The sequence below is a fragment of the Neoarius graeffei genome, chromosome 20, assembly GCF_027579695.1.
Source record: "Neoarius graeffei isolate fNeoGra1 chromosome 20, fNeoGra1.pri, whole genome shotgun sequence".
Lineage (NCBI taxonomy): Eukaryota > Metazoa > Chordata > Actinopteri > Siluriformes > Ariidae > Neoarius > Neoarius graeffei.
In genome coordinates, this window is record NC_083588.1 from 62,333,511 (window position 1) to 62,360,441 (window position 26,931).

A 26,931-nucleotide genomic window follows, 5' to 3' on the forward strand; every position below is an offset into this window, starting at 1 on the left:
AAAGTATGTTGGAATCCAGGACAAAAGTTCATATTGAAGTTCACAGTCACAGGGTTGAAGCAGTGCAGATATGGCATTGTTAAAAAAAAATGATTTCCCCATCAACTTTAAAATAATGATTTGGGTCACAAAGAATTAAGCTTTGTTTCAAAACCGCCCTCAGAAGTGGAGAAATTATTTTAAACTTGGTTTCCACTGCTTTTGCGTGAACAAGAAGTGCAAGGTTTTAAAAAGTCAATACGCATGTGAATTGTATGTGATCATAGGCTTGTACAGTGGCCACTATGCTTACCTTCTTACCCTGACATGCCCATCACTCAGGAATAGAGTTAATCTGGACTCATCAGACCACATGACCTCAGTGTTCAATGAATGAGCTAGAACTTCATTTATCATGGCTGTGAAATGAGTTACTTTGTGGTGTGAAATTTCTTATTTGATAATGTCATGCTCCGTCCCGGACATCCACTCTGGAGATTACGGATCTCCCATGCCAGCGCAGATCTGGATCTGGGACGAGAATTCCATCCCACCTGAACTCACTTCCTGGTTTTCACCGCTGCTTATTTAAAGGCCGTTCTCAGACTCTGACTTTGCCAGAACATCTCGTTTGTTTTCTCTAGCCATTTCTGTGCCGTTCATGCTTTTCATGGTTTTTCCCTCTAGCTATTTTTCTAGTTCATGTTTTTTGCACCAAGGGTTTTTTCTTGTTCATGGTTTTTTGGTTTAGTGTTTTTGTCCTTACCTGTCTCGTGTTTTTGCCAGGTTTTTGTCTGTTATTACCTGGACTATTTTTGGCATGTGTGTTTTTGTCCTGTTTTGCTACCTTTTTGCCATGCCCTTTTTTTCCCCTGGATTAAATCACCTTATTTATTGGATTACTGTCTGTTGTGCATTTTTCTGCTTCTGGAACCAAACTTCACCTCCACCACCCCTAACAGTACATTCTGGCCAACATGGATCCAGTGGAACTCGTCCATCTGAGAATGGCCATCCAGCAACAAGGGATTCTCCTCGGGACCCACCAACAAGACCTACAGCAAATTGCCCAGAACCTCGCCACCCTGTCCAACTCACTCAACCTCCTCACCACGCAGGTTCAGCACTTTCAAGCTGTGCCTACCCCTGCCCAGCCGCCTCCTACTTCAGCTCCTGCCACCACCTTTCTCCGCGAACCGAGACTTCCAGTGCCTCAGCCCTACGATGGAGAACCAGGTACTTGCAGATCATTTCTGTCTCAATGCGCTTTGATCTTAGAGCTGCAACCTCTGGCCTTCCCCACAGAACGCTCCCAGGTAGCATATGCCATCATGCTCCTCACCGGCAAGGCCAGAGAGTGGGGAACAGCGGTCTGGGATGCCGATGCGCCCTTTTGTTCCAGTCAGAGGCGATTCTAGGGTCTGGTGGGGCCCCAAGCAGAAATCCCCCCCATCCCACCCCCCACAACAGAAATTCACTAGGACAAACTCTTTATTTTAATAAAACATCAACAAATTCTAAGCAATATATTTTTTTTATTTCACAAGTTACAAATTGTGAAGTTACGAACACATGCAGTTCAATAAATCAACAACAAATTGTGAACAGTAATGTTTTTTTTATTTCACACGCTACAAAAAGTGAAGTTACAAAAAGTTACAAATAGATGTCAGCATTTTCATAAATGTTTCATAAAAACAACAATTTGTGAGCAGCGTTTTCTATATTTCTTAAGTTACTGTAAGTTTCTGTTCATTTTAACAGACAGTGCAAGGTAATTGCCAATTATATTAAAACAAACAAACAAAACAAAAAACTTTAAAGGCTTTTAGCCTTTGTGTAAGGGATATCTTCACAGTATCTGTTTCCGGGCCTTGGCTTGTGCAAATGCGGTGACCATGTCCTCAAGATCCAAAGACCTTCGCACCCTGTGTTCAATGGAGATGAGCGCTAGACCAGAAAGTCTTTCTTGAGACATGGTTGATCGAAGATATGTCTTGATTAACTTAAGAGATGAAAAGCTTCTCTCCCCAGAAGCTACGGTTACTGGTAGGGTTAAGAGGAGGCGAAGGGCGATGCTCAGGTTGCCATACAGATCCAGAAGATCTTCCTTATAAATGTAATCCAACATCTCTCTTGGAGAAGAAACATCATCTGGAAATGCATCACATCAGGTGGAACATCAGGTGGAACATCGCTCTCTTTACTGGGCCCTGGTGTCAGAAATTTCAGCAATGATCCTAAAGAAATGTATATAAAAGGGAAATATGGATGGTAAATAGGCTATATTAGTCACATCCATTACATTGATTTAATATTTCCATATTATTTTAACAATTCTTCAAAAACACAGTTCATTGTTTATTGTAGACTAAAACCAATGGAATAGTTTAGTTTACACAAATGATTTGACACTGCAAAATCTGCACTGGTTGATTGCTACAAAAATACTTGGTTTATGCAGAAATGCAGTTGCAGCTACAAATAAATACATGAATAAATAAAGCCAGACGAGTGGCCTGTCATAGATTGCCTGATGACAGCTTTCATCTCAGCTTTCACCTCTTCAAACCACTAGAGTGTCCAATAACATGCCAAATTTCAAAACAATACATGCATTAAATTTTCCGGTTTGAAAATATTCGAGTGTCTTCCTCTAGCTGCGTTGGTCCCAGCCTGATAACGACGGTGGTAATTATTTAACTGCTGCTAGGGCTGACCAATCACACTGTATGGGCATGCATGGCACACGTCTGTTGGAGAGCCAACTTAAGTTAACTAACTTTGCTGTCAAATTAAACCAGGCAGTGACTGTAGTACAGTCATTAAAATCAACAAAAGAAAAGTATGGCCATGCTAACGCGAGTGAAACTAGACTAGCACCATTATATAGCACTACATCATTCATTATTATTTCGACTGACTTACCACTGTCTTGCTTTCTTCTCTCCTCTTCCTCTTTTTTCTTTTTTCTTTTTACATTCCCGGGTGGATAGCTCCTCTTCATTTTCTTCTTGACGTCGTAATTAGAAGAATAGCTGGTTTATGTACGACAGGCACAATTTTCTATTTGCAGGTTAATACGCGCAATGACTTTTCAAAACGCAAGTGTCAAATCTCGACTCTCTTTCGCCACCTAGTGGATCAGGGGCCCCAAGCAGCTGCCTGCCTTGACTGGTGACAAGATGCGCCTCTGGTTCCAGTCTCAAGGATTTCTTCAAGGAGATGAGGCGAACTTTCAACCGTTTTCTGTCCAGCCGGGAGGTGGCTAGAGGGCTCATGGAGCTGCGGCAGGGGTCCCAGTCTACCTCGGACTACGCCATCGAGTTCTGGATGTTGGTGACATCATGCGGTTGGAATGAGAGCACCCAGATCGACGCATTCCTGCATGGCCTGTCCAACGCCATTAAGGACGAATTGGTATTGCGGGAACTGCCGTCGAACCTCTCCAGCCTCATGGACCTCGCCAACCTCATCGACACCCAGGTCCAGCAACAGAGGAGAGAGAAGAACCACCCCAGCTTCACCTCCTCTCCACCTCCCGCCGCGTCTGTCGAACCCATGCAGGTAGACCGGGTTCGGGTGTCAGTGGAGGAACGACATCGCCGGCGGAGCACGGGGGCCTGCTTCTACTGCGGTCAGCTGGGACACATCTGCCGAGCCTGCCCGCTAAAAGGTCAAGCCCACCAGTTGAATTGAGGGGTCTGGGTGGGCAATGCTAGGAAACCAGTTCCTCGCTAATCGTCTGTTACTCCCTGTCATCATTATCCGTGACAACCAGCATCACCACCTCCAGGCTCTCGTCGACTCAGGGGCAGACAGGAACCTGATCTGCTCCACCACCGCCAAGTGTCTGGGAATCCCACTACTCGCTCTCAACGTCCCTCTCACTGTCCTGACACTCAATGGCACCGGCTTGACTACCATCACCCACCTTACCGCCCCGCTTACCTTGAGGATTTCCGGTAACCACTCAGAAACCATCCAGCTTCACGTCATGAACGACCCCCACATACCCATCGTCATTACCATGGTTAATGCAGCACAACCCCCACCTAAACTGGGCTGACAACACCATCCTATGCTGGAGCCAGTCCTGCCTAGCTTCCTGTCTGAATTCCACTCTGCCTCCCGCCAAACCACCGCAGCCTTCAGCCAGCGAGTTCCCTGACCTCTCTCATATGCCTCCGGAATATCTGGACCTTAAACTCGTCTTCAGCAAGACCCGAGCAGTGTCCCTCCCTCCTCACAGACCCTATGACTGTGGAATTGACCTCCTACCCAGGACAGTGCTACCCAAGGGACAACTCTACTCTCTCTCTCCCATTGAAAGGCAAGCCATGGAGAAATACATCTCCAAATCTTTGGCAGCTGGGATCATCCACCCTTCCTCCTCCCCAACAGGGGCAGGATTCTTTTTCGTGGAAAAGAAGGACAAGTCACTCCGCCCCTGCATTGACTATCGGGGTCTCAATGCCATCACGGTCAAGAACCGCTACCCACTACCGCTCATGACCACGGCCTTCGAACTACTCCAGGGAGCCAAGGTATTTACCAAATTAGATCTACGCAATGCATACCATCTCATCAGGATCATGGAGAGGAACGAGTGGAAGACGGCCTTTAACACCACCACTGGTCACTACGAATACCTCGTGGTCCCTGTCGGCCTGACCAACCTGCCCGCAGTCTTCCAGGCACTCATTAATGACGTCTTAAGGGACTTCCTAAACATCTTCGTTTTCGTGTACCTGGATGACATCCTGATCTTCTCCCACTCCCTGGAGGAACATCGGGGTCATGTCCAGCAGGTCCTCCAGTGCCTGCTAGAGAACAAACTGTTCGTCAAGGCAGAGAAGACTGAATTTCACCAGAACTCTGTCTTGTTTCTGGGATTCATCACCTCCCCGGCGAGGATCCAGATGGACCCCCTCAAGCTCGAGGCAGTCGCTGATTGGCCCACCCCATCCTCACGACGAGAGCTCCAGCATTTCCTGGGGTTCACCAATTTCTACAGGCACTTCATCCGCGACTTCAGCCTGGTGGCTGGCCCTCTCATGGCATTGACCTCGATCAGGAGCCTGTTCAAGTGGGGGGAGGAAGCAGAGAAAGCCTTCTCCATGCTCAAGCGCAAGTTCACCACAGCACCCATTCTCACCATACCCAATCCGGCCAAACAGTTCATTGTGGAGGTTGACACTTCTGAGTCAGGGGTTGGAGCCATCCTCTCCCAGAGGGCCAGTGATGACAAGGTCCACCCCTGCTCCTTCTTCTCTTGCTGGCTGTCCCCTGCTGAACGAAACTATGACATCGGCGACAGAGAGCTGTTGGCCATCAAGCTCGCCTTGGAGGAGTGGAGGCACTGGCTTGAGGGGTCGGATCTCCCATTCCTTGTCTGGACTGACCACAAGAATTTAGAATACCTCAAGTCCGCCAAACGTCTCAATTCACAGCAAGCCCGATGGTCTCTCTTCTTCTCCCGTTTCCGTTTCACGCTCTCCTACCACCCAGGCTCCAAGAACGGCAAACCCGACGCCCTGTCCAGGATATTCTCTTCCTGCCAGGAGGAGTTTAAAATGCCGGAAACCATCCTCCCTCCATGTTGTCTGGTGGGAGCCACCCTACTTGAGGTAGAGACATTAGTGCAGAAGGCCCTGGAGCAGGACCCCGGAGAAGATAACTCAAGCAACACACCACTTAACCATCTGTTTGTTCCCTGTTCTGTGCGAACCCAGGTGCTGCAGTGGGGTCATGGCTCCAAGTTGGCCTGTCACCCGGGAGCTGCTCGAAACCTGGCACTTATCCAACAATGCTTCTGGTGGCCATCCATCAAGGAAGACATCCAGGAGTTCGTGGCAGCCTGCAACACATGTGCCCGGAACAAGACAGCCAATCGACCCCCTGCCGGCTTGCTAAGACCCCTCCCGACTCCTCATCGACCCTGGTCTCACATCGCCCTGGACTTTGTCACAGCACTCCCCAACTCAGGCAGCAACACATGCATCCTCACAGTTATCGACTGGTTCTCCAAGTCAGTCCATTCCATCCCTCTGCCCAAGCTTCCCACAGCTAAAGAAACCGCAGAATTACTCATCCTCCATATTTTCCGCATACACGGACTCCCCACTGACATCGTCTCCAACTGCAGTCCTCAGTTCACTGCGCAGTTCTGGAGGGCCTTCTGCAAACTCATTGGGGCCTCCTGTAGTCTCTCCTCAGGTTCCCATCCCCAAACCAACAGCCAGGCAGAACGGGTGAATCAAGATTTGGAGGTGGCACTCAGGTGTATAGCGTCCAGGGATGCAAGTTCTTGGAGTAAGTACCTACCCTGGATCGAGTATGCTCATAACACTCTTCCTTCATCTGCCACAGGTCTCTCACCCTTCCAGTGCTCCCTAGGTTATCAACCACCACTCTTCCCCAACCAATAGGAGGAGGTCGCCATACCCTCAGCCCAGATCTTCATACGCCACTGCAGGAGGACGTGGGCATTAGCCCAGAGAAGACTCATTCGCTCCGCCCTAGCATCCAAGAGGCAGGCCGACAAACGCCACTCTAAGGTGCCCACCTACCGGGTGGGGCAATGAGTCATGCTCTCCACATGCTACCTGCCACTCAGAACCATCTCCCGCAAGCTGGCTCCCAGGTACCTAGGACCCTTCCTCATCAGTAAGGTAATCAATCCATGTTCTGTCAGACTGTCACTACCACTCACCATGTGACGCCTCCACCCCACGTTCCACGTGTCACAGCTTAAACCCCTGGTCTCTAGCTCTTTGTCTAGGTTTTTGCTTGTTCATGGTTTTTTGCTTTAGTGTTTTTGTCCTTACCTGTCTCGTGTTTTTATCAGGTTTTTGTCTCTTGTTACCTGGACTATTTTTGCCATTTGTGTTTTTGTCCTGTTTTGCTACCTTTTTGCCATGCCCTTTTTTCCCTGGATTAAATCACCTTATTTATTGGATTACTGTCTGTTGTGCATTTTTCTGCTTCTGGAACCAAACTTCACCTCCACCACCCCAAACAGATAATGTGTTTAGAATTTATTTTAACTTTTGTTTTATTGTTACAATAAATTTGAGACTCACTGTACTGCTCTGGCAAACTAGCAGTTATTTGGACATTTTCTAATCAAAGATTCATGGATTTCTGCATTACAGCTTTTCTCTGAACATTATTCTTGAGGAGTTTGACATTAGTTTGATATACTATCGCCACCTACTGGCTTGATGGCTCATGTGCAGTTTCTATCCATCCATCCATCCATCCATCCATCCATCCATCCCACTGTATCTTCATTTGTCTGTCCATCTGTCTTTCTGTCTATTTAATATGTATCTGTCTTTCTGTACTTGTCGTACATAAATAGTTTCATAAAGAGTATAAAGTACAAATCCTCATTCAAAATTTGCATCACATAAACCTGACTCTCAATTTCAGAGGAACCTGAGTTTGAAGCTGAAGCTGCAACATACCGATGTGATCATTTAGACCTTTCATTTCTTGCTTACTACTTGTACGTTAGTCTTGTATCTTCAGGGCAAAACTAAAGAAGCAGACTTCAAACATTAACCATGTCTTGCTATCTGGATGACAGTCGTGTGCATGTGATGTTTGGCCATTTAATGTTTAATAGTGCTTTTTAATGTTTAATAGTGCTGTACTTGACTATGGATTATGAACATCAAAAAGCAGTTTTGATGCACCATATCTGACACTATTAAAAATGTAAGAAATGCATGACATGGTGTCCATAAATTTATGATGTATCATGCCCATGAGTGGCTCAGGTGCTGGACTGGGAACAACTAATGGCTGCAGGGATTCTTCCATTGTAATTAACAATTAATTAGCTCTACTTTCCATAATTACAGAATCGTAGGTGTTAAAGAAGGCAGCTGGACTTGCTTGAAATTCTTGAAGATGTTTCACCTCTCATCCGAAAGGCTTCTTCAGTTCTGTCTGACTAATGGGGAGTTCCAGGTATTTATCCTCTAGTGGACCAAAAGCAACCCTCAGGAGAGTCATTGAGGTCACTTGGGTCGCTGACTCGCTCAGTTATCCTGTAAGTCACTGGGGGCTGGTCGTGAATGGTGTTAGCAGCCTAGAGAGTCATTAGGGTGATCTGTGGGTCATTGGTTCTCTCTGCCATCATGTAAGTCATTGAGGTGGTGTTTACATTAGACCGTATCCATATCGTTTTCGTTGCAGATGCACTGTCCATGCACATTAAAACGCCGGAAAACGACTCCACAGGCGGAACAGTTTGAATCCGCCAGGGCCCACGTATTCAACCCAGTACGTATCTGATCCGGTGCTGTGTAAACATTGAGGAACGAGGATACGCAGTGCTGAGCTCTAGCTGACGTCGTCATTGGACAACGTCACTGTGACATCCACCTTCCTGATTCGCTGGCGTTGGTCATGCCACGTTGGTCATGTGAATGAGCAATACAGGAAGTGTGTTGAGGAAGTCATTAAGTGAATAAGCAATACAGGAAGTGTGTTGGTTACCGTAGCACTAAATAATCTTGTTGTAATCGCAAAAAACGGCCGTTCTCGAGGTGAAGAGTGTACCGAACACTGTTAGATCCTTCTAGCATAAACACGAAGGCCATACACGGTGTAAAAAAGGCGTCATTGTAGTACCAGTACCGCCGATAACAGACTGGCATACTTCATTTTTTACAACGACATCCTTCCACTTGCAAGTGGTGAGTGACTTGCGCATGCCCGATATGCACTGGGATCATGTGACGTGCTGTCTAATTAGTCATGTGATTAGCGTATCCGTGTATTGGCGTTGCTGTGTGCACGGGGAACGGTTTTGTTGCGGACACAGAAATTTTGTGTGTGTACGCGAATCGTTTTAAAAATGTTAATCTGATGATCCGCTGATTCGAAATAATGTAAACAGGGCCTGAAATCAGCTGAGTTTTGGTGTGGATGTGTATTCAGTTTTCTGGGACGTGTGCCAAGGACTGCACTGTAGGTGGCTGATAAGTGGTGTCTCACATCAGTTTTTGGGTAATTTTTTTGAACAGGTTTCTTCCAGTTTTGCTTGAATTACTTCCCCAAATATCAAGTTAATCAGCAACATCCCTGTCCTTCCAGCTGTTGCTATTTTTCATTATTACTGTGCTGATGATGGTGGGGATAAAAGCTACACAAATATTTTTTGTGACTGTTTTTATTCATGTATCCATATCCAGTCTAGGAATCCCATACAAAAGTGGCTCAGACCTGATTTGAAAACATCTCTTCTCTCTATAAAAATCAGAAATGTCACCTTAAGCCTGAACATTGGATTTGTGACACTTGAACCTGATCTGAATGTTTGTATCTCCTTGCAACATTTCCTAAAATATCAGTACATTAATTATTTAAACCAGAGACACACTGATCAGAATAAAGTTGAATTAGTAAACAGATGTCATTTGTTAATGAATGTGGTGTGGATCTGTCACACCACACAAGTTTCATATCTGACCATAAAGCAATCACTCATAGTGAGGAAAGTAATAGAGATATGAACTTTGGTGCATTTCTCACTTGGTACTCTATCAATAATTTCATATACTGTAATTATTAATCATCGGAACAGTCTGAGGTTGATTATTTTTGGAGCTACATTTGTTTTCTCTCTTTATATTTTAACAGGATGAAGATATTGATAACCCTGTAGATCTGGAGATGTTGATGAGTTTTGGGGAAGAAGAAACCTCAGAGCTGCAAAAACTCAGTTATGATCAAGATCCATCCCTCCATTATCCATAACCGCTTATCCTATGCAGGGTAGCTGGAGCCTATCCTAGCTGACTATGGGTGAGAGGCGGGGTAAACCCTGGACAAGTCACCAGATCATCGCAGGGCTGACACATAGAGACAAACAACCATTCACACTCACACCTATGGTCAATTTAGAGCCACCAATTAACCTAACCTACATGTCATTGGACTGTGGGGGACATCAGAGCACCTGGAGGAAACCCACACAGAGAGAACATGCAAACTCCACACAGAAAGGCCTCTGTCAGCCACTGGGTTTGAACCCAGAACCTTCTTGCTGTGAGGCAACAGTGCTAACCACTACACCACGGTGCTACCCATGAGCAAGATGATGAATTTTAAATCCAAACCAAAGACCCCAGACCTTTAGATAAAGTGTGTGAGCTAGCAGTTCTATGTTTTGTGTTAAGCATCTTCTTTGTCTTCTTTTGGCTGTTCCCATTAGGGGTTGCTACAGCAGATAATGTCCCTCCATCTCCTCCTGTCCTTTGTATCATCTTCTGTAGCACCACACAGCAAAATCCCCAGTGTTGAATTAACACCCAGAGTGTTGATTTAACACCCTACTGTGTTTATATAGGTCCAATTGGACACAAATTAACTCTGAAAGTGTTAATTCAACACTGAGGAATTTGCTGTGCACCCATCCTCATGTCCTCATTCACTTCATGGATCACGTCATGATAGTGCATTACTCAAACCTAATATTTTGTTATTAAGCTATTGTTAGATACAAGGTTTTAGCCTTCCATCTAATATACAAGCTTTTAGCCTTCCATCTAATATACAAGCAGAATCACTGATCATTTCTGTCCAACAATTATTAGCATCTATGAGTGCATCTAAAAAAATCAGAATATCATGAAAAAGTGAAAATTTAATATATTCTAGGCTCATTATACATAAACTAAAATATTTCAAGCATTTTTCTATTTCAATAATTCTGGTCTACAGCACACACACACACACACACACACACACACACACACACACACACACACACACACACACACACACACAAATCTCAAAATATTCAAATATTTAATTTCATGTTTAAGTAAAACAGTGTAAATACTGTGTATCTCTCAGTCTACTTTAGTCCATGCAACCACAATCATGGGGAAGACTGCTGACTTGACAGTTGTCCAGAAGATGATTATCAACCCCCTCCACAAGGAGGGTAAGCCACAGGAAGTAATTGCTGAAAAGGCTGGCTGGAAAAGGTGCACAAGCAACAGGAATGAGCGCAGCCTTGACAGGATTGTCAAGAAAAGTCAATTCAAGAACTCAGGAGAGCTTCACAAGGAGTGGACTGAGGCTGGTGTCAGTGCATCAAGAGCCACCACACACAGATGCCTTCAGGAAAGGGGTTACAACTGTCATGTTCCTAATATCAAGCCACTCATGAACCAGAGACAATGTCAGAAGCATCTTACCTGGGCTAAGGAGAGAAAGAGCTGGACTGTTGCTCACTGGTCCAAAGTCCTCTTTTCAGATGAAAGTAAAATTTGCATTTCGTTTGGAAATCAGGGTCCTAGAGTCTGGAGGAAGAGCGGAGAGGCAAAGAATCCAAGTTGTTTGAAGTCCAATATGAAGTTTCTGCAGTTTGTGATGATTTGGGGTTCCATGTCATCTGCTGGTGTTGGTCCACTGTGTTTTATCAAGTCCAAAATCAATGTAGCCGTCTACCAGGAGATTTTAGAGAACATCATGCTTCTATCTGCTGACAAGCTTTATGGAGATGCTCATTTCCTTTTCCAGCAGGATTTAGCACATGCCTACAGTGCCAAAACTACTACCAAATGGTTTGTTGACTGTGATATTATTGCACTTGCTTAGCCAGCCAACTCACCTGACCTGAACCCCAGAGAGAAGCTATAGGGTATTGTCAAGAGGAAGATGAGAAACACCTGACCCAAAAATACAGATGAGCTGCTATTAAAGCAACCTGGGCTTCAATAACACCTCAGCAGTGCCACAGGCTGATCGCCTTCATACCATGCCACACTGATGCAGTAATTTGTGGTAAAGGAGCCCCAAATTGGACATTTCTGTATTGTAAATCCTTTTTTGATTGATCTTAGGAAATATTCTAATAATTTGACTCACTGGATTTCTGATTTTAATGAACTATAAGCCATAATCATCAAAATGAAAACAAAAAAATGGCTTGAAATATTTTTTTTTACATGTAATGAATATAGAACATATGAACATTTACTTTTTTTAATTAAATTACAAAAAATGAACTTTTTCACAATATTCTAATTTTTTTTAGATGCACCAGTACTATGTTTTATGCTGTTGTATGCGGCTGAACTGATTAATATAATGGTGTCACAAGTACAACAGTGGGCAGTGGGCATATGGGCATGTGCCATCCTTGACTGCCATGCAATGGAGTAGTTAGCACTGTCACCTTGCAGCAAGAAGGTTTTGGGTTCTAACCTGCCAGCCAACTGGGGCCTTTCAGTGTAGAGTTTGCACAGAAACTGTATGGGTTTCCTCTAGGTGCTCTGGTTTCTTCCTACAGCCCAAAAGACATATAGATTATGCCAACTGGCTACTCCAAATTGCCCTAGGTGTGCATGTGAGTGTGAATGGTTGTTTTTCTCTCTGTGCTAGGCCTGTGATAGACTGGAAGCCTGTCCAGAGTGTACCCTGCCTCTCAGTCAGAATCAGCTGGGATTGGCTCCAGCTCCCCATAACCCTTAATAGATAAGCAGTGGATGGATGATGGATGGATGTTCATAAAATACATTTGTATTGATGGGGACTAGCAGTGATAGCATGGTGGAAGAAAAGTGCTAGCTGCCCTCGTCCACATACATGAGCTCACAGATACACAGTGTCTCTGTGACTGATAGGGGAGAGAGAAGATGCTCCTCCTACAGAGAGCATGGCCACTTTTCGTCTCTTGGACTCCTGGACACGGATGGCTGTGGTATCGTCAGGATTTGAGCTTGTGATCTCTAGCAGCATGTTGAGCCCTTTTGGCCCATTTTAATTTGGAGTTTGTTTTTAATCTGATTTATGATTGTTGAAAATGCCAACCTGGTATAGTTATATAAGCTTTCCATAGCCATTAGATATAGTGCATAAAATAAAATAATAATCCAAGCGTGTTATTGGTGGAATGATGATGTTCAAGTTAATGCAGAACAGTGCGTATATTTTCATTTTGCCTGAATCTTTACTTTATCAGTTTGTTATGAATTGAGCTGTATTGTGTTGTATGTCCTCTGTAAGTCCTTGTTTACCCTCTCCAGCTGCTCTATGACACCAAGCAAAAAATGCATGCTGCATATCAGTGAATATGTTTGAGTCCACTGATCTACCCTGATTACACGTTATACATGTCAGTCAATATGTACTAAAGAAACCATTTAATGATGTAGTGGGAAATTAGACCAGATGGCCGTCGCTATGGAGGCAGTGGGTTCACTCTGAATTACGCCTCTCCAGAGATAACAAGAGGTCATTCAGTGTGTCATAGTGAATTATGTAAGGGTTGTGGATAGCCATGGGACTTTGCCATGAACTTCCCCCGAGTATTAAAGTTCTAAGCTTGGGTTTCTCAAACTTTTTTGGCAAACAGCCCCAAATGAACATTATACATTTACTGAAATGCTTGGCATTTTGGTGTCTCTTCATTATTTACAATCATGCATGTAAATTAAATTCAGTAAATATTTTGGCATGTTTTCATTTTCCTTTTCTTGACTTGTGTTGTTCCGCTGCTTGGTGTCAGAATAGCTAGGATGTTGTTTAGAATAGTGTAATAACAGTTTAGCGAGCAAGTAAATAAATACGCACAGGATTACATGACGACTCATGCATGTGTGATTTATGTAAGTGTTCTTGTATCAGGACAGAGTTCGTTAGGGCCCCACAGACTGGCATACTCTTGCAACACAAGCATTGTGACACTAGTGCTTCTGAAGCCTTACCGTATAGCCTGCAAAAATTTCCTTCACCAAACTGTACTGAACTGACTGGACTGAACCAGAAAGTGATTTGATGTCAAGATGGACCTACAACTGTTTTTAGTTCTGCAACATCCTGCTGTCCATGTTTATAGAAAACAGTGCATCAGAAACCGCATGAGTAAATCTGTTTGAGAGACCGAATACCTCCGTAATACCTACGAAGTGTCATTATGTTGCCACAATATGAAACTAAAGACGACAAGTTCTCCTTATGTATTATTTACATTAATACACTGCTCCATCTTCTCCACCCCTGGACATTGTCATCTCCCTGGGGGACATCTCTAGGTCTCCTTCACTCAGTGCGAAGAACCTAGGGGTTGTGTTCGATGACAAACTCTCCTCCTCAGTGAACATCGCTGTAGTGACCCGGATGTGTAGATTCCTCCTTTACAACATCCGAAGGATCCACCCTTTTCTTACCACCTACTCTATTCAGCTCCTGATCCAAGCACTGATCCTCTCTCACTTGGACTACTGCAACTCTCTCCTTCCTGGCCTTTCAGGTTCTGCCATCAGACCCCTGCAGCTCATGCAGAACACTGCAGCTCACCTGGTCTACAACCTCCCTCGTTCTTCCCATGTCACCCCTCTGCTTGCTGACCTGCACTGGCTACCTATTGCAGCTCGCATCAAATTTGAGACATTGGTGCTAGCTTACCAGGCTCTCAAGGGGTTAGGACCAGCATACCCCAGAGTCTGATCCACCCCTACACACCAGCCAGATCCATATGCTCCACAACTACTGTTCGCCTGGCCCCTCGTCTTCTCCACTCCTGCCCAGCCCAGTCAAGACTGCAGTCTGTCCTGGTTCCCCGTTGGTGGAATGCCCTTCCTATTGAGGTCAGAACTGCTGACTCCCTGACCACCTTCAAGCACAGACTGAAGACTCACCTCTTCAGGCTGCACCTCTCCCCTGCTTCCCTGCCCACTGAGTAACTGCATTTCGGTCTAGACCAACCCAGGCTATGTGCTGTCTAGCCTGGGGTTAGCTGTTTTGAGTTCTCTATTTAATTGTACTTTATATGATTGGTTTGTTTCCTTGGCTGTTTGAGTATTGGTACTTCAACAGCATATTACACTAGGTATTGCAGTCACTTGTTCAGTTGGCACTAGAAGTTTCTTGTTTAGAAATTCAGCACTTCATGTCCCTGACTTTTGCACTCATTGTTCGTTGCTCTGGATAAGAGCATCTGCTAAATACCATGTAATGTAATGTAACATTAGCCTTCAAATAAAGTGGTAAACTATGGACAGTAAACATAGTGTACTGATCCACTGAGTATGGTCTTGTTGTGTACATTTAAAATCTGGTCAGCATATCACTTTACTTACCCAACTAGGATGCTTGGATATTTTTAACATTTGTAAAAGAAATTAGAAACACACACAACCCATTGATGAATATATTCATAGCATACTCTAAGGATTTTTTTTATTGTTTATGTAAAATCATTTACCAACAGTAATCACTCAGAAGTATATATATTTTTTACAATCATCAGTAGTTGTTAATAACTTGTCTAAATTAACAGTGCGTTTAGGTTAAAAACAGACATTTTACACAAAGATTCGCCTCGATAAAAGCCTGGACTACATATGAAAACACATTCTGAAATGCACTTGCTACAGGTTGAGAACATCTTTGATGCCTGTAATTACCTGGGAAAGTAACATTATATACAACAAAAAACACAATTGGACCTTAAAGTGTACATTTACTTTGGTTATACATGTCCTGTACCTGTGTCATAATGTATGTATTCCAGTGTATTCCACAGTATTTCTACATTTTTACTCAAGAATTTAAATAGATCTTTTTGGCAACACTTGAGTTTGTCATATTTAGAGAAAAAAAGGGGGTTGCACTTATGATCCCCAAGAGTACCATAAGCACAGTGAAGCACGGTGGTGGAAGCATCATGAGCAATCATATGGGGCTGCTTATCTTCAAATGGGCATTACATGTCATTGTAGGAAAAAAGAAACTGAATCTGGTGAGAAGATGGGGATTTTACCAAGACAACAACCCCAAAGGTGAAGTTGCTTGTACAGTATGATCTAGCCAATCTACTGACATGAATGTTGTTGAATATTGGTGAAGGATTTGGAACTTGGGAGTCCATCAGGGGAGCCCTTGTAACTGTGGGGAATTAAAGAGAATTTGCTAAGAGGAATGGGCCAAAATTATCCTACAGTGCTGCAAAAAGCTCATTGTTAACCCCGCCGACAGTAGTCGGAGGGGTTATTATTTTCACCTGCGTCAGTCTGTGTGTGTGTGTATCTGTCTGTCTGTCTGTCTGTCTGTGTGTCTGCAAGATATCTCAAGAACCAATGGATCGATTTGGACCAAATTTTGTACATGTGTTGCCAATCACCCAGGAAGGAAACCATTAAATTTTGGAGGTCAAAGGTCAAGGTCATGGCAGAACTTTGAAATTTTCGCCCAATGTATTTTAATAGGGAAAAGGCGGGGTTTGCACTCGTTAGAGTGTCCCTGTCTAGTTTCTTTCCATACTCGGCTCTGTCCCTGAAGCTGTGCTGGGACAGAGCTTTGATAAGTACTGAACAGGATGTGAAGGTTAGATAACAAAAAATAAAATTGCTGATCAACTAGATTTGGAGTAAGTTCTAAAATGACCAAAGTTGTAAATGTTTCACTATGCTGTATCAACAAGTAGTTAAACATTACTTATGTACTACGGTGTTGCTGAAGTCTCTAATCTGATAAGAATGTATTGATTAATTTATACTTTTTTGCTACTGCCAGCAGTTCTTATAGTTGTAAAGCTGCAAATCACAAGTTTAGGCTATATTAATGCACTCCTTCTAATACATTGATTTATTTTTTTCGTGGTCCGATTTCCATCAAATCCTGTGCTCTGATTGGCTGGCGAGCGGGTACGTATTCTACGGTACGGACCCCAGTTATGGCCCTCTGGCGACTCACAACAACAACAAACCTAGTAGCAATTTTTGTCAACATTTATCTTTTTTTATAAGATTTATTTATAAGATTTTTATCAAAAATCTTATAAATTTTTGCCAGCATTTCTCAGCATAATAGCATTAATTTTACATCATGGATAGCGATAACGACAGTCTTCACAGCGAAAGTGAGTTTTACTACCCTGAGGAAGAAGAAATAAAATAAAACATTTCAGGAGAAAGCTAAAAACCTCTAACTGTTGCTAACGCCGAGCAAATCATGGCTGAATCCTGAATGACTCAATTTTGTATAAATAGGGGGCTACATAGGTGGCAAAATGTAGTTTTTTTCCTGCCATGGAAGTGCACTTGTATACCGAGGAGGAAGCCATTTGCATTACAGCCGTGAATGAGCATTCAAAATGGTGGCTCGGCTGGGCTCGGCTCAGTTTTCCCTTTCGGGCGCTCTCGTTTTCTGTTAGAATTTGGTAAAGAAAAAAATAAATATATTATTTACCAGCTTAAGGTCGGTCCGTATGGTGAAATACCGTGACCTCGGCCTTGAATACTGACCTCGGCCCAGAGGGCCTCGCTCAGTACTTTCAAGACCTCGGTCATGGAATTTCACGATACGGACCTCCCAGCTGGTAAATAACATATATATATTATATGGACGTGAGTGTTTTACTGGGAAATACACCACTTGTATTTTTCATCCGAGCTCCATCCTGGACATGGAGAACCAGAACCATGACATAAATCTATATATGTCTCTTGTGAGGAAATTGATGAATTTTGATAAATTTAGGTACTTTCTGTTTGTGAATGTGTCAATATAATAAAAAGATATGAAGTTTATCTTCTCATGTTGAAAAACTCACATTTTTCATACAAAATACATCGCGGATCTGAGTGACATTTTTAAATATTGGCTGGCATTGAATCAAAGATGAGTAGCTGAATGGAATATATCTGATATACCATGAAAAAAGCCATTATTATTATTATTATTATTATTATTATTATTATTACTATACATATAAATTCCTTTCAGGTGTTCAATGTGTCTTTCTCTTTCAAAATTCTCTCAAAATCTTCCATATTTAATGAAGCAAACCTGGTGGCCATGCTTGTGTACAAATTGTCACAGTCACTCGCTAGTGTGGAAGTTTTACATCTCCAACATGATGTCGTCTTGACATCCATGCAATATCGTAAACCATATTCAACGCTCATTCTCCATTGGGTATAGTGGCGTAATACACGTAAGTGATATGCTAACAATATTGCATGCTATCAAACCAAATGAATGAAACCCGCTAGAAGGGAACAGAACAGATGTTTTTATTCCATCAAAAAAGTGTCCTATATGGATAATAATTCTGGATATTTCACTCCGATGATGTCACTCCCAGTGTTTTCCTGCTGACTAGATGCACGTTGTCAAAATGGCGGACCTGTGCAAAATTAAAATTCTTTTGATTAACTTACGGGTTTTTTTGTGTGTGGATGTGTCCATATAATATAAAGAATGCTACACGGTGGCACAAAGATATGAAGTTTATCTTCTTGTGTTGAAAATATTTTCACTCATTCACGTCACTCACTCGTGATATATACATTCACCACTCAAAGATCAACTTCATATCTTCGCACAACTGTGTAGTATCTTCTATATATGTAATTTATATAGTAACAACTTACAAAGGGACTTGTAAAGGCCAATTTATGCTGACAACCCAGTCCTCGCAGACGGTGTCGCAGATAGTGTCTGCGTAGCCCCCCCCCACCTTCGCAGACGCTCTGTGCGCACCTCTCAAAAATTGTGACCACCGCAGAAGCCTCGCAGACAGCGTCGCAGACAAGAGGACTCTGATTGGTCCACTCTACATCCGCTGTACACGCACTTCCGCTTCCCTACTTTCCCGGTTTGTTTTGTTTTCACGACCGGCATTTTTAAAAACACGAGCGAAGATGGAGCAGCATGAAGAGCGGTTGATTGAGGAAGTATGTACATCTATACGACTCCAGTTCTAGTCATTATTAAAAAAAAAAGTTCTAGTCATTATAAGTAACCGGAGGATAAACACTCCACTAACCACACCCACCAACTACTCCTAGCGACTTCGCGCCCCCTTGCGTTGTGCCGGTGAATAACATCGCGCACACCTATAACTCCCCGCTCAACAATAAATTACAACTGTCTGCGAAAAGCTATCTGCGAAAGCCTTGTCACAAGAGCATGCAGAGGCCTTAACTCCACATAAATTTTTCTGGAAGATGTTTCCATTGTCAGTGCTTTGGAAAATTCAAAGTAAGGCATCAGGTTTTCTGACATCTTCAGCACTGACGTGTTTATACTTTGTAGTTTCTCAGCAACATGATGAGCTGCGATTTTTGTTTATTTGTCTTATTAACTTACAGAGAAAAAACAGGCTGGTGAGGGAATGACTGGTTATAACTACAATAAAGGAAGTGATAACAGGAAGTAACTTGATTGTGCACAAAATTAACCATAATTTTAAATGAATAAAAGTGTCGTGAGCATGAACAAATTGCTGTGGTATAAGAGGAATAAAACATCCGTCATCAACTTACGTGTTTCAGGTAACTCCACTTTGAGTCAGGAAGCATCTTAACACCGTCTTTGATATATATATTTTTACAGCGCACCCTGTCATGTTTTATTCTTTGCTGAATGGATATACCATATCTTCAATACATATTAAGCTACCTGTTTGTAGGTCCATTAATCGAGTGACTAATATATTGACATCTTTGTATTACCATGTTTTTCATATTTTTCCACGAATATATCGATGGATGGATCAAAGAGCAGTTACTACTTCACAGTTTGTCGCTTCATGGTTTGTTTCAAGATCTTTTTTCGTGTACTTGACTTTGTTGTCTTTTAATATAATTTGTTTAAGATGGTTGAAAAACCACTCCAAGTCCTGGCTATCTTCTGGCCACCTGAGACACCTCCTGCTGTGGAAGTAGGTTCTGACCGGTTTGTATTTCATCAGTTTGTAATGTGGTATGTTGTCCACAAGAAGCACCAGGAAAACATCTTGGGCCTCTTCCAACATCTTGGTCTGGGCCAGACTGAAGCCCTCCAAGCACCAGCCATCTTTAAAGAACTCTCTTGATAAGACGCATAACGTTTTCTTGCTGTTCCAGATAGCGTTACGCATGTTAGATAGATGATCTTCTCCTGGTATGAAGTCTCGCGCTTCAAAGCAACAACGTAATTCATTTTGATCAGAGAACTGTGTGTCTAGGTTTTTTAACAGTGCCTCTGTCACCCATTTGATGTCTTTAGAACTGAAACATAAGTAGACGTCATACATGAAGTCATCGTTAGCAGGAAATTTTTGGCCTCCCTCCACAAATCTAACAATCACCTTTCTGTAAAGCTTGAAGCAGTAACCACGCAGCCGTACAAAAATAATAGCCCCTGTAGTGGTTAGCATAATAAGTATGGTGCAGCAGATGAAAAGTGTGAGCCTCAGCTGCTCCATGCTCTGCTCGTCCCCTTCGTCCTCACATAGTTTAACATGCAGAAGAGGCTTCCCTCTTTGTGCTTCAGGAAACTCACACATCAGTTCCTCAGCAGGGGAATCCATTTGTACATCTGTATGATTTAACCATGTCTGGAAGTCTCTCAGATTGCAATCACAAAGAAAGTGGTTCCCAAGAAAGCTGATGAGGGTCAGGGTGCTGAAGGCTTGTGGATCAACAGAACCAAGATTATTGTAAGCAAGGTTGAGTATCTTCAGACTTTTAGGAAATATACCATTTGGTATATAGGTGAGAGAGTTAATGGACAAATCTAAATAATGCAAAGAGGTGAGTCCCTTGAAAATATTTTCTGGAAGTGACTGCATGTAATTTGTGTGCAGAGAAAGCCCCTGTAACTGGTGAAGGTGGTCAAACATGTCGAGACACTGTACTTGTGACCAGAGATTTTGCAAGCCGGTCATGTGGAGGTCAAGAATTTGTACATTGTTTAAAGGTGATACAGAATATTTAGCATTCAGCAAACACCATGAAAACATGTTGCCTCCAAGGTATATTTTTTCAATATTGGGAAATGCTACTAATATGATGTAGTAGGTTTCAACATTACTTAATTTGTTGTACTGCAAATCAATGATTGTGGTGTTTCTTGCTTGGCTTGAAAGACCATTCAATGATGTAATTTTGTTACTGGCTAAGTCAAGTCCTTTAAGTTTTGGAAGGTTTGCCAGTCCATGCACAGATTGTAATGAATTTTCAGAGAGAAAGAGTTGAGCTAGATTGGGCAGTCCTTGAAATGACTCAGACAAAAACATTCTTATGTTATTATTAGATAAATCCAGTGTCTCTAAACTTTTTAAGTTCTGAAATGTTCCAGAATCAATTTTATCCAAAAGGTTATGAGACAGATTGAGCATTCTTAAACTGTCCAGTCCATAAAAAGCATCTCTTTCAATTTGGTTGATTAAATTAACAGCTAATGAGATTTCCAACAGATCTGGCATATAATAGAATACCGAATTTTTAAGAGCAAAAATGCTGGCACTGGACAGGTCCAGAGCCTTAATGCCACTCTCAGACAGGTCTATAAATGTATTCCTGTCTGGGTCTTTCAGGTTGGAGTACCAAACTCCCTTTCCCATGCTGCCACTCTGATTAAGGATCAAAATGTAAATTTTGGTTCCTCTGATTGCTTTAAAGAACAGCACTGCCATGTCAACATTGAAGCCATTTAGAGACAAGTCAAGCACCGTCATAGACATGTTCTTGAACGGGTTTCCACATTTACTCCATCCAGACCAATACGGAGACATGTCAGACATTTTGATGTCACGCAGTTTGAGGTGAGTGAAGTGTTTACCTTGAAAATGGAGTAAATCTTCTTCACAAAAACTCTTAATCCAGTTATGAGAGATGTCCACAATATGCAATTTGCTCATGTTGACAAAAAAAGAAGCGGGACGGATTTTATGTATATTATTTCCAGGCAGTAAAAGCTGCTCCAGAGAGACCAGAGGTCTCAGATAGTCTCCTGAAAGAATAGAGTCAGATAACTTGCACTCTGTAAGATTGAGTATCTGAAGGTTGAATAAGCCATTAAATGTTCCTGGATCCACTTGTAGGTTCATGTTGTATGCCAGATCTAGTTTTATCAGATTGGACAGTCCACTAAAGGCATTATTCCTCAAGACAAGTCGATTTTCTTGTTGCTGGATCATAAGGACTTGTAGTGCTTCCAAACCATAGAAGGATTTCTCATGGATTTCACTGATGTAATTTAAGGTTAGATCCAAATAAGTTATATAGGGAGGCAAAACTGGCACCTCATACAGGTTTCTCAGGGCACAATAGGCTTTATAATCTTTGATGAAGCATTTTGTAGTAGATTCTGCCAGCAGAAAACAGATGCAGAGTTTAAGAAGTGTCAGAATAAAACTCGGTCTGTCAGTCATGCTGAGACACCTGCAAACAGAGATGATTAGAATGATATGAATAACATGCACTCCAGTCAAATATTTTTAATGTGTGGGCATATATATTCTATATGGTCAAATATTTCTCACTATCCCACCCTTATTTGCTTGTTGAACATCCCATTTCATATTTAGTGGGAAGGCTTTTTCAAGGTCAAGGCTTTTTTACTTTACATTACATGCATTTAGCAGACGCTCTTATCCAGAGTGACGTACAACATACCCAGAGCAGTCTGGGGAGCAGTTGGGGGTTAGGTGCCTTGCTCAAGGGCACTTCAGCCATTCCTGCTGGTCCTGGGAATCGAACTGGTGACCTTTTGGTCCCAAAGCTGCTTCTCTACCCATCAGGCCATGGCTTCCCCTTTTTTATTGGCATTTCAACCACACACAGTTGCTACAGTACACAGTTAAAACAAAACAACGTTTCTCTAGGACCATGGTGCTACATTAAACATCACAAGACTACAAATCTACAAATAACAACATTAACTGCAAGAGTGCAGCATGTGCAAACATTGCAGACAATAAACTACGCGCAACATTAAGTGCAGATATTGACAACATAAAGTGTAGACAACAAGGACAGTGCAAAAAAGATGACTAGCACAAACAGTATATTGCCAACCAGTACCTGTTACTGTTAATGTGTGGAAAGTTGAGTATGTGTTATGAGGTAGTATATGTAAAAAGAAATAAATAGATGTAAACAGATGTGAACATTGTGCATGTGAAAAGCATTGTAAACATGGTAAAAAAAAAAAGTGATAGTGTATTATTGTTCACTGTGCAAAGAAGTGGTGTGATCAACAGTCTGAGCATTATCAGTCCAGTCCCTCAGGGTTGAGGAGTCTGATGGTGTGAGGAAAGAAACTGTTAAAGAGTCTGGCTATGAAAGCCCGAATGCTTCAGTACCTTTTTCCAGATGGTAGGAGGGTGAAGAGATTGTGTGAGGGGTGCATGGGGTCATCCACGATACTGGTAGCTTTCTGGATGCAGTGTGTGGTGTAAATGTCCTTGATGGCGGGAAGAGAGACTCCAATGATCATCTCACCTGTCCTCACTATCCGCTGTAGGGTCTTGCAATCCGAGACGGTGCAATTCCCAAACCAGACCATGATGCAGTTGCTTAGTATGCTCTCAGTAGTCCCTCTGTAGAATATTGTGAGGATGGGTGATGGGAGATGGGTTTTCCTCAGCTTCCGCAGGACGTAGAGACGCTACTGGGCTGTCTTGGCTAAGGAGCTGGTGTTGAGGGACCAAGTGAGGTTCTCTGCTAAATGAACACCAAGGAATTTGGTGCTCTTGACATTCTCTATGAGTGAGCCATCGATGTACAGCAGAGAGTGGTCACTCCATGTTCTTCTGAAGTCGACAACCTTCTCTTTTGTTTTGTCCATGTTCAGAGACAGGCTGTTGATTCTGCACCAGTCCAATAGCCATTGCACCTCCTTTCTGTATGCTGACTCATCATTCTTACTGATGAGACCCATCACAGTCATGTCATCAGCAAACTTAATGATTTGATTCAAACTGTGAGTTGCTGCACAGTCGAGTGTCAGCAGAATGAACAGCAGTGGACTGAGCACACAGCCCTGGGGGACCCCAGTGCTCAGTATAGTGGTGCTGGAAGTTCTGCTCCCAATCCAGGCTGACTGAGGTCTCTCAGTCAGGAAATCCAGGATCCAGTTGCAGAGGGAGGTGTTCAGACCCAGCAGGCTCAGCTTTCCAATTAGCTGCTGAGGAATGATTGTGTCGAATGCTGAACTGAAGTCTATGAACAGTATTCAAATGTACAGTTAGGTCCATAAATATTTGGACAGAGACAACATGTTTCTAATTTTGGTTCTGTACATTACCACAATGAATTTTGAACAAAACAATTCAGATGCAGTTGAAGTTCAGACTTTCAGCTTTAATTCAGTGGGTTGAACAAAATGATTGCATACAAATGTGAGGAACTGAAGCATTTTTTAAACACAATCCCTTCATTTCAGGGGCTCAAAAGTAATTGGACAAATTAAATAATTGTAAATAAAATGTTCATTTCTAATACTTGGTTGAAAACCCTTTGTTGGCAATGACTGCCTGAAGTCTTGAACTCATGGGCATCACCAGACGCTGTGTTTCCTCCTTTTTAATGCTCTGCCAGGCCTTTACTGCAGCAGTTTTCAGTTGCTGTTTGTTTGTGGGCCTTTCTGTCTGAAGTTTAGTCTTTAACAAGTGAAATGCATGCTCAATTGGGTTGAGATCAGGTGACTGACTTGGCCATTCAAGAATATTCCACTTCTTTGCTTGAATAAACTCCTGGGTTGCTTTGGCTTTATGTTTTGGGCCACTGCCCATCTGTATTATGAAACGCCGACCAATCAGTTTGGCTGCGTTTGGCTGGATTTGAGCACACAGTATGTCTCTGAATACCTCAGAATTCATCCGGCTGCTTCTGTCCTGTGTCACATCATCAATAAACACTAGTGACCCAGTGCCACTGGCAGCCATGCATGCCCAAGCCATCACACTGCCTCCGCTGTGTTTTACAGATGATGTGGTATGCTTTGGATCATGAGCTGTACCACGCCTTCGCCATACTTTTTTCTTTCCATCATTCTGGTAGAGGTTGATCTCGGTTTCATCTGTCCAAAGAATGTTCTTCCAGAACTGTGCTGCTTTTTTAGCTGTTTTTTAGCAAAGTCCAATCTAGCCTTTTTATTCTTGAGGCTTATGAGTGTCTTGCACCATGCAGTGAACCCTCTGTATTTACTTTCATGCAGTCTTCTCTTTATGGTAGATTTGGATATAGATAGTTTTCACTGACATCACGGCATTCCGGGGAACGCCCTCCAGTCACCATATTGTGGGGCAAACAAAGGACCATCGCCATTACCGGCTACGTTATATCGGACGAATTTATAAAGTTATATAGTCAGTTTTCTAAAATAAAGATCAATGTCGGCAAAATCAAGCAAACGGAAGTATATGGATACATTGGACGACATCTCACGACAACGGTATGCAGCCAAACTGGCCTTGATTGGGGGAATTGACCCCTACGAAGTGGACAAAGATGCATTTTCAAGTGACTATACAGGGCTGCCATCCATATCGTACCCTGATATTGTGAACTATTTCGTGAATAGTAAAAGTGCCTACACACTTGACGACCTCAAAGCATACAAGTCGCTGGAGTCATGCAATTATTTTGTCTGTGGCTGGGTCCGTGAAGTCCACCATATAAAAACAAGTGACAGTCGTGTCCTAATTACAGCCAAGGTATGTAAACATTGGAATTTTAGAGCTCTCAACACTGCATATAAATATATGTGTGTGTATAATATCGAGTTGATTTAAGACTATTATGAATACTGTGCAATATTACTTTGCATCGGAAAGCTGCGCACATTTGCGCGAAGCTGCGCAAATGTGCGCAGCTTTCCGATTCACTGTTTTTTTTCTCATCCTTATACTTCCTATGTTTCATGGACTGTAACGGATTTGCTTATTTAATAATTTTAATACAGAATTTTCTTTGAAATTATAATCAGACACTCCAACGCCCCCCTAAAAAAAAAAATCGGATCTGCGCGATTCAGCCGTGAAAAAGGCGGCATCCGCCAAAAGGCGCGATGTTTGCATCCCTGCATACAGAATAGACCTAAAATGTTTTTCAAAAATGACCCTTGCATGAGTGAAGTGACAAGTGTCAAATAGAAATGTGACAAACGAGCGATATTAAGTGTACATTATAATGTAAACGCACACTCAGCGGTTCCAGTTAGGCATTCTCAAGAGATTGTTTACATGATGTTTTGGTTCCCAAAAACAAACTTAAACACAACTGATTGTTTATTTAAACAACTTACCACTTATAAAATGATCGGAGCAGACTTTGCTGTGTTTGGAAGGCTGATAATCCTTGCGGTTGATTCTCGCAAGCCATAGATTTCTCCTTTGTATGCTGAGTTTCTTTGTTTGCTCGCCTTCGTGCTCCCGTACAGTGGGAATTCCATAAAAGCTCTGCTTGACGTCATCATCTGACCTATTACGACAGCTGTGAATACAACAGGTGTGCACCATTGCTAGCTTTAAATAACCTGCTTGGGTTCTTTTGAAGACTTTGTACTCGCGCGTTACAATGTGTGCTCAGTGACCCATACGCTAAGCTTGACCCGCAAGATGGCCGCCACTAGGGAATCCCCGACTCTGTGACGTCATGTGAAAACTATCTATTGATGTGCCTACCTCCTGGAGAGTGTTGTTCACTTGGTTGACAGTTGTGAGGGGATTTCTCTTCACCATGGAGATTATTCTGCGATCATCCACCACTGTTGTCTTCTGCGGGCGTCCAGGTCTTTTTGCATTGATGAGTTCACCAGTGCTTTCTTTCTTTCTCAGGATGTACCAAACTGTAGATTTTGCCACTCCTAATATTGTAGCAATTTCTCGGATGTTTTTTTTTCTGTTTTCGCAGCTTAAGGATGGCTTGTTTCACCTGCATGGAGAACTCCTTTGACCACATGTTTTCTTCACAGCAAAATCTTCCAAATGCAAGCACCACACCTCAAATCAACTCCAGGTCTTTAATCTGCTTAATTGATAATGACATAACAAAGGAATTGCCCACACCTGCCCATGAAATAGCCTTTGAGTCAATTGTCCAATTACTTTTGGTCCCTTTAAAAACAGGGTGGCACATGTTAAGGAGCTGAAACTCCTAAACCCTTCATCCAATTTTAATGTGGATACCCTCAAATGAAAGCTGA

At 42.7% G+C, this 26,931-nt stretch overlaps 2 protein-coding genes across 6 annotated transcripts in view; one reads left to right on the forward strand and one right to left on the reverse strand.

Moving 5' to 3' along the window:
- Nucleotides 1-645: 645 nt before the first annotated feature.
- On the forward strand, nt 646-9,773 carry LOC132868895 (uncharacterized). Of its 3 annotated transcripts, XM_060902167.1 has the most exons (3): nt 646-1,215; nt 7,851-7,959; nt 9,637-9,773. In XM_060902167.1, exons 1-3 carry the CDS (start codon nt 800-802, stop codon nt 9,751-9,753), a joined length of 642 nt encoding a protein of 213 aa, XP_060758150.1. In that variant the 5' UTR covers nt 646-799; the 3' UTR covers nt 9,754-9,773. The 3 variants fall into 3 exon arrangements, with proteins under 3 accessions (XP_060758150.1, XP_060758152.1, XP_060758151.1); XM_060902169.1 differs by lacking the exon at nt 7,851-7,959 and having other exon boundaries at nt 9,637-9,656; XM_060902168.1 differs by lacking the exon at nt 9,637-9,773 and having other exon boundaries at nt 7,851-8,003.
- Nucleotides 9,774-15,232: 5,459 nt separating this feature from the next.
- Nucleotides 15,233-26,931, reverse strand: part of LOC132868894 (toll-like receptor 5) — a 47,601-nt gene continuing 35,902 nt past the window's right edge. For 2 of the 3 annotated variants that reach the window (XM_060902164.1, XM_060902163.1), the window contains exon 2: nt 15,233-22,163. In XM_060902164.1, the coding sequence (XP_060758147.1) occupies nt 19,511-22,153 (2,643 nt within the window). In that variant the 5' untranslated portion in view covers nt 22,154-22,163 and the 3' untranslated portion in view covers nt 15,233-19,510. Of the gene's footprint in view, nt 22,164-22,397; nt 22,743-26,931 lie in introns of those variants that run through there. The other variant, XM_060902165.1, reaches the window with a different exon arrangement.

Bases quoted from the DNA above. Each gene is read 5' to 3' on its own strand.
- LOC132868895 (XM_060902167.1), top strand. From the start codon at position 800: ATGTGTGTTTTTGTCCTGTTTTGCTACCTTTTTGCCATGCCCTTTTTT. The intron at 1,216-7,850 runs GTACTTGCAGAT...CCATAATTACAG, and splicing joins GCCCTACGATGGAGAACCAG to AATCGTAGGTGTTAAAGAAG. The intron at 7,960-9,636 runs GTATTTATCCTC...ATATTTTAACAG, and splicing joins TGACTAATGGGGAGTTCCAG to GATGAAGATATTGATAACCC.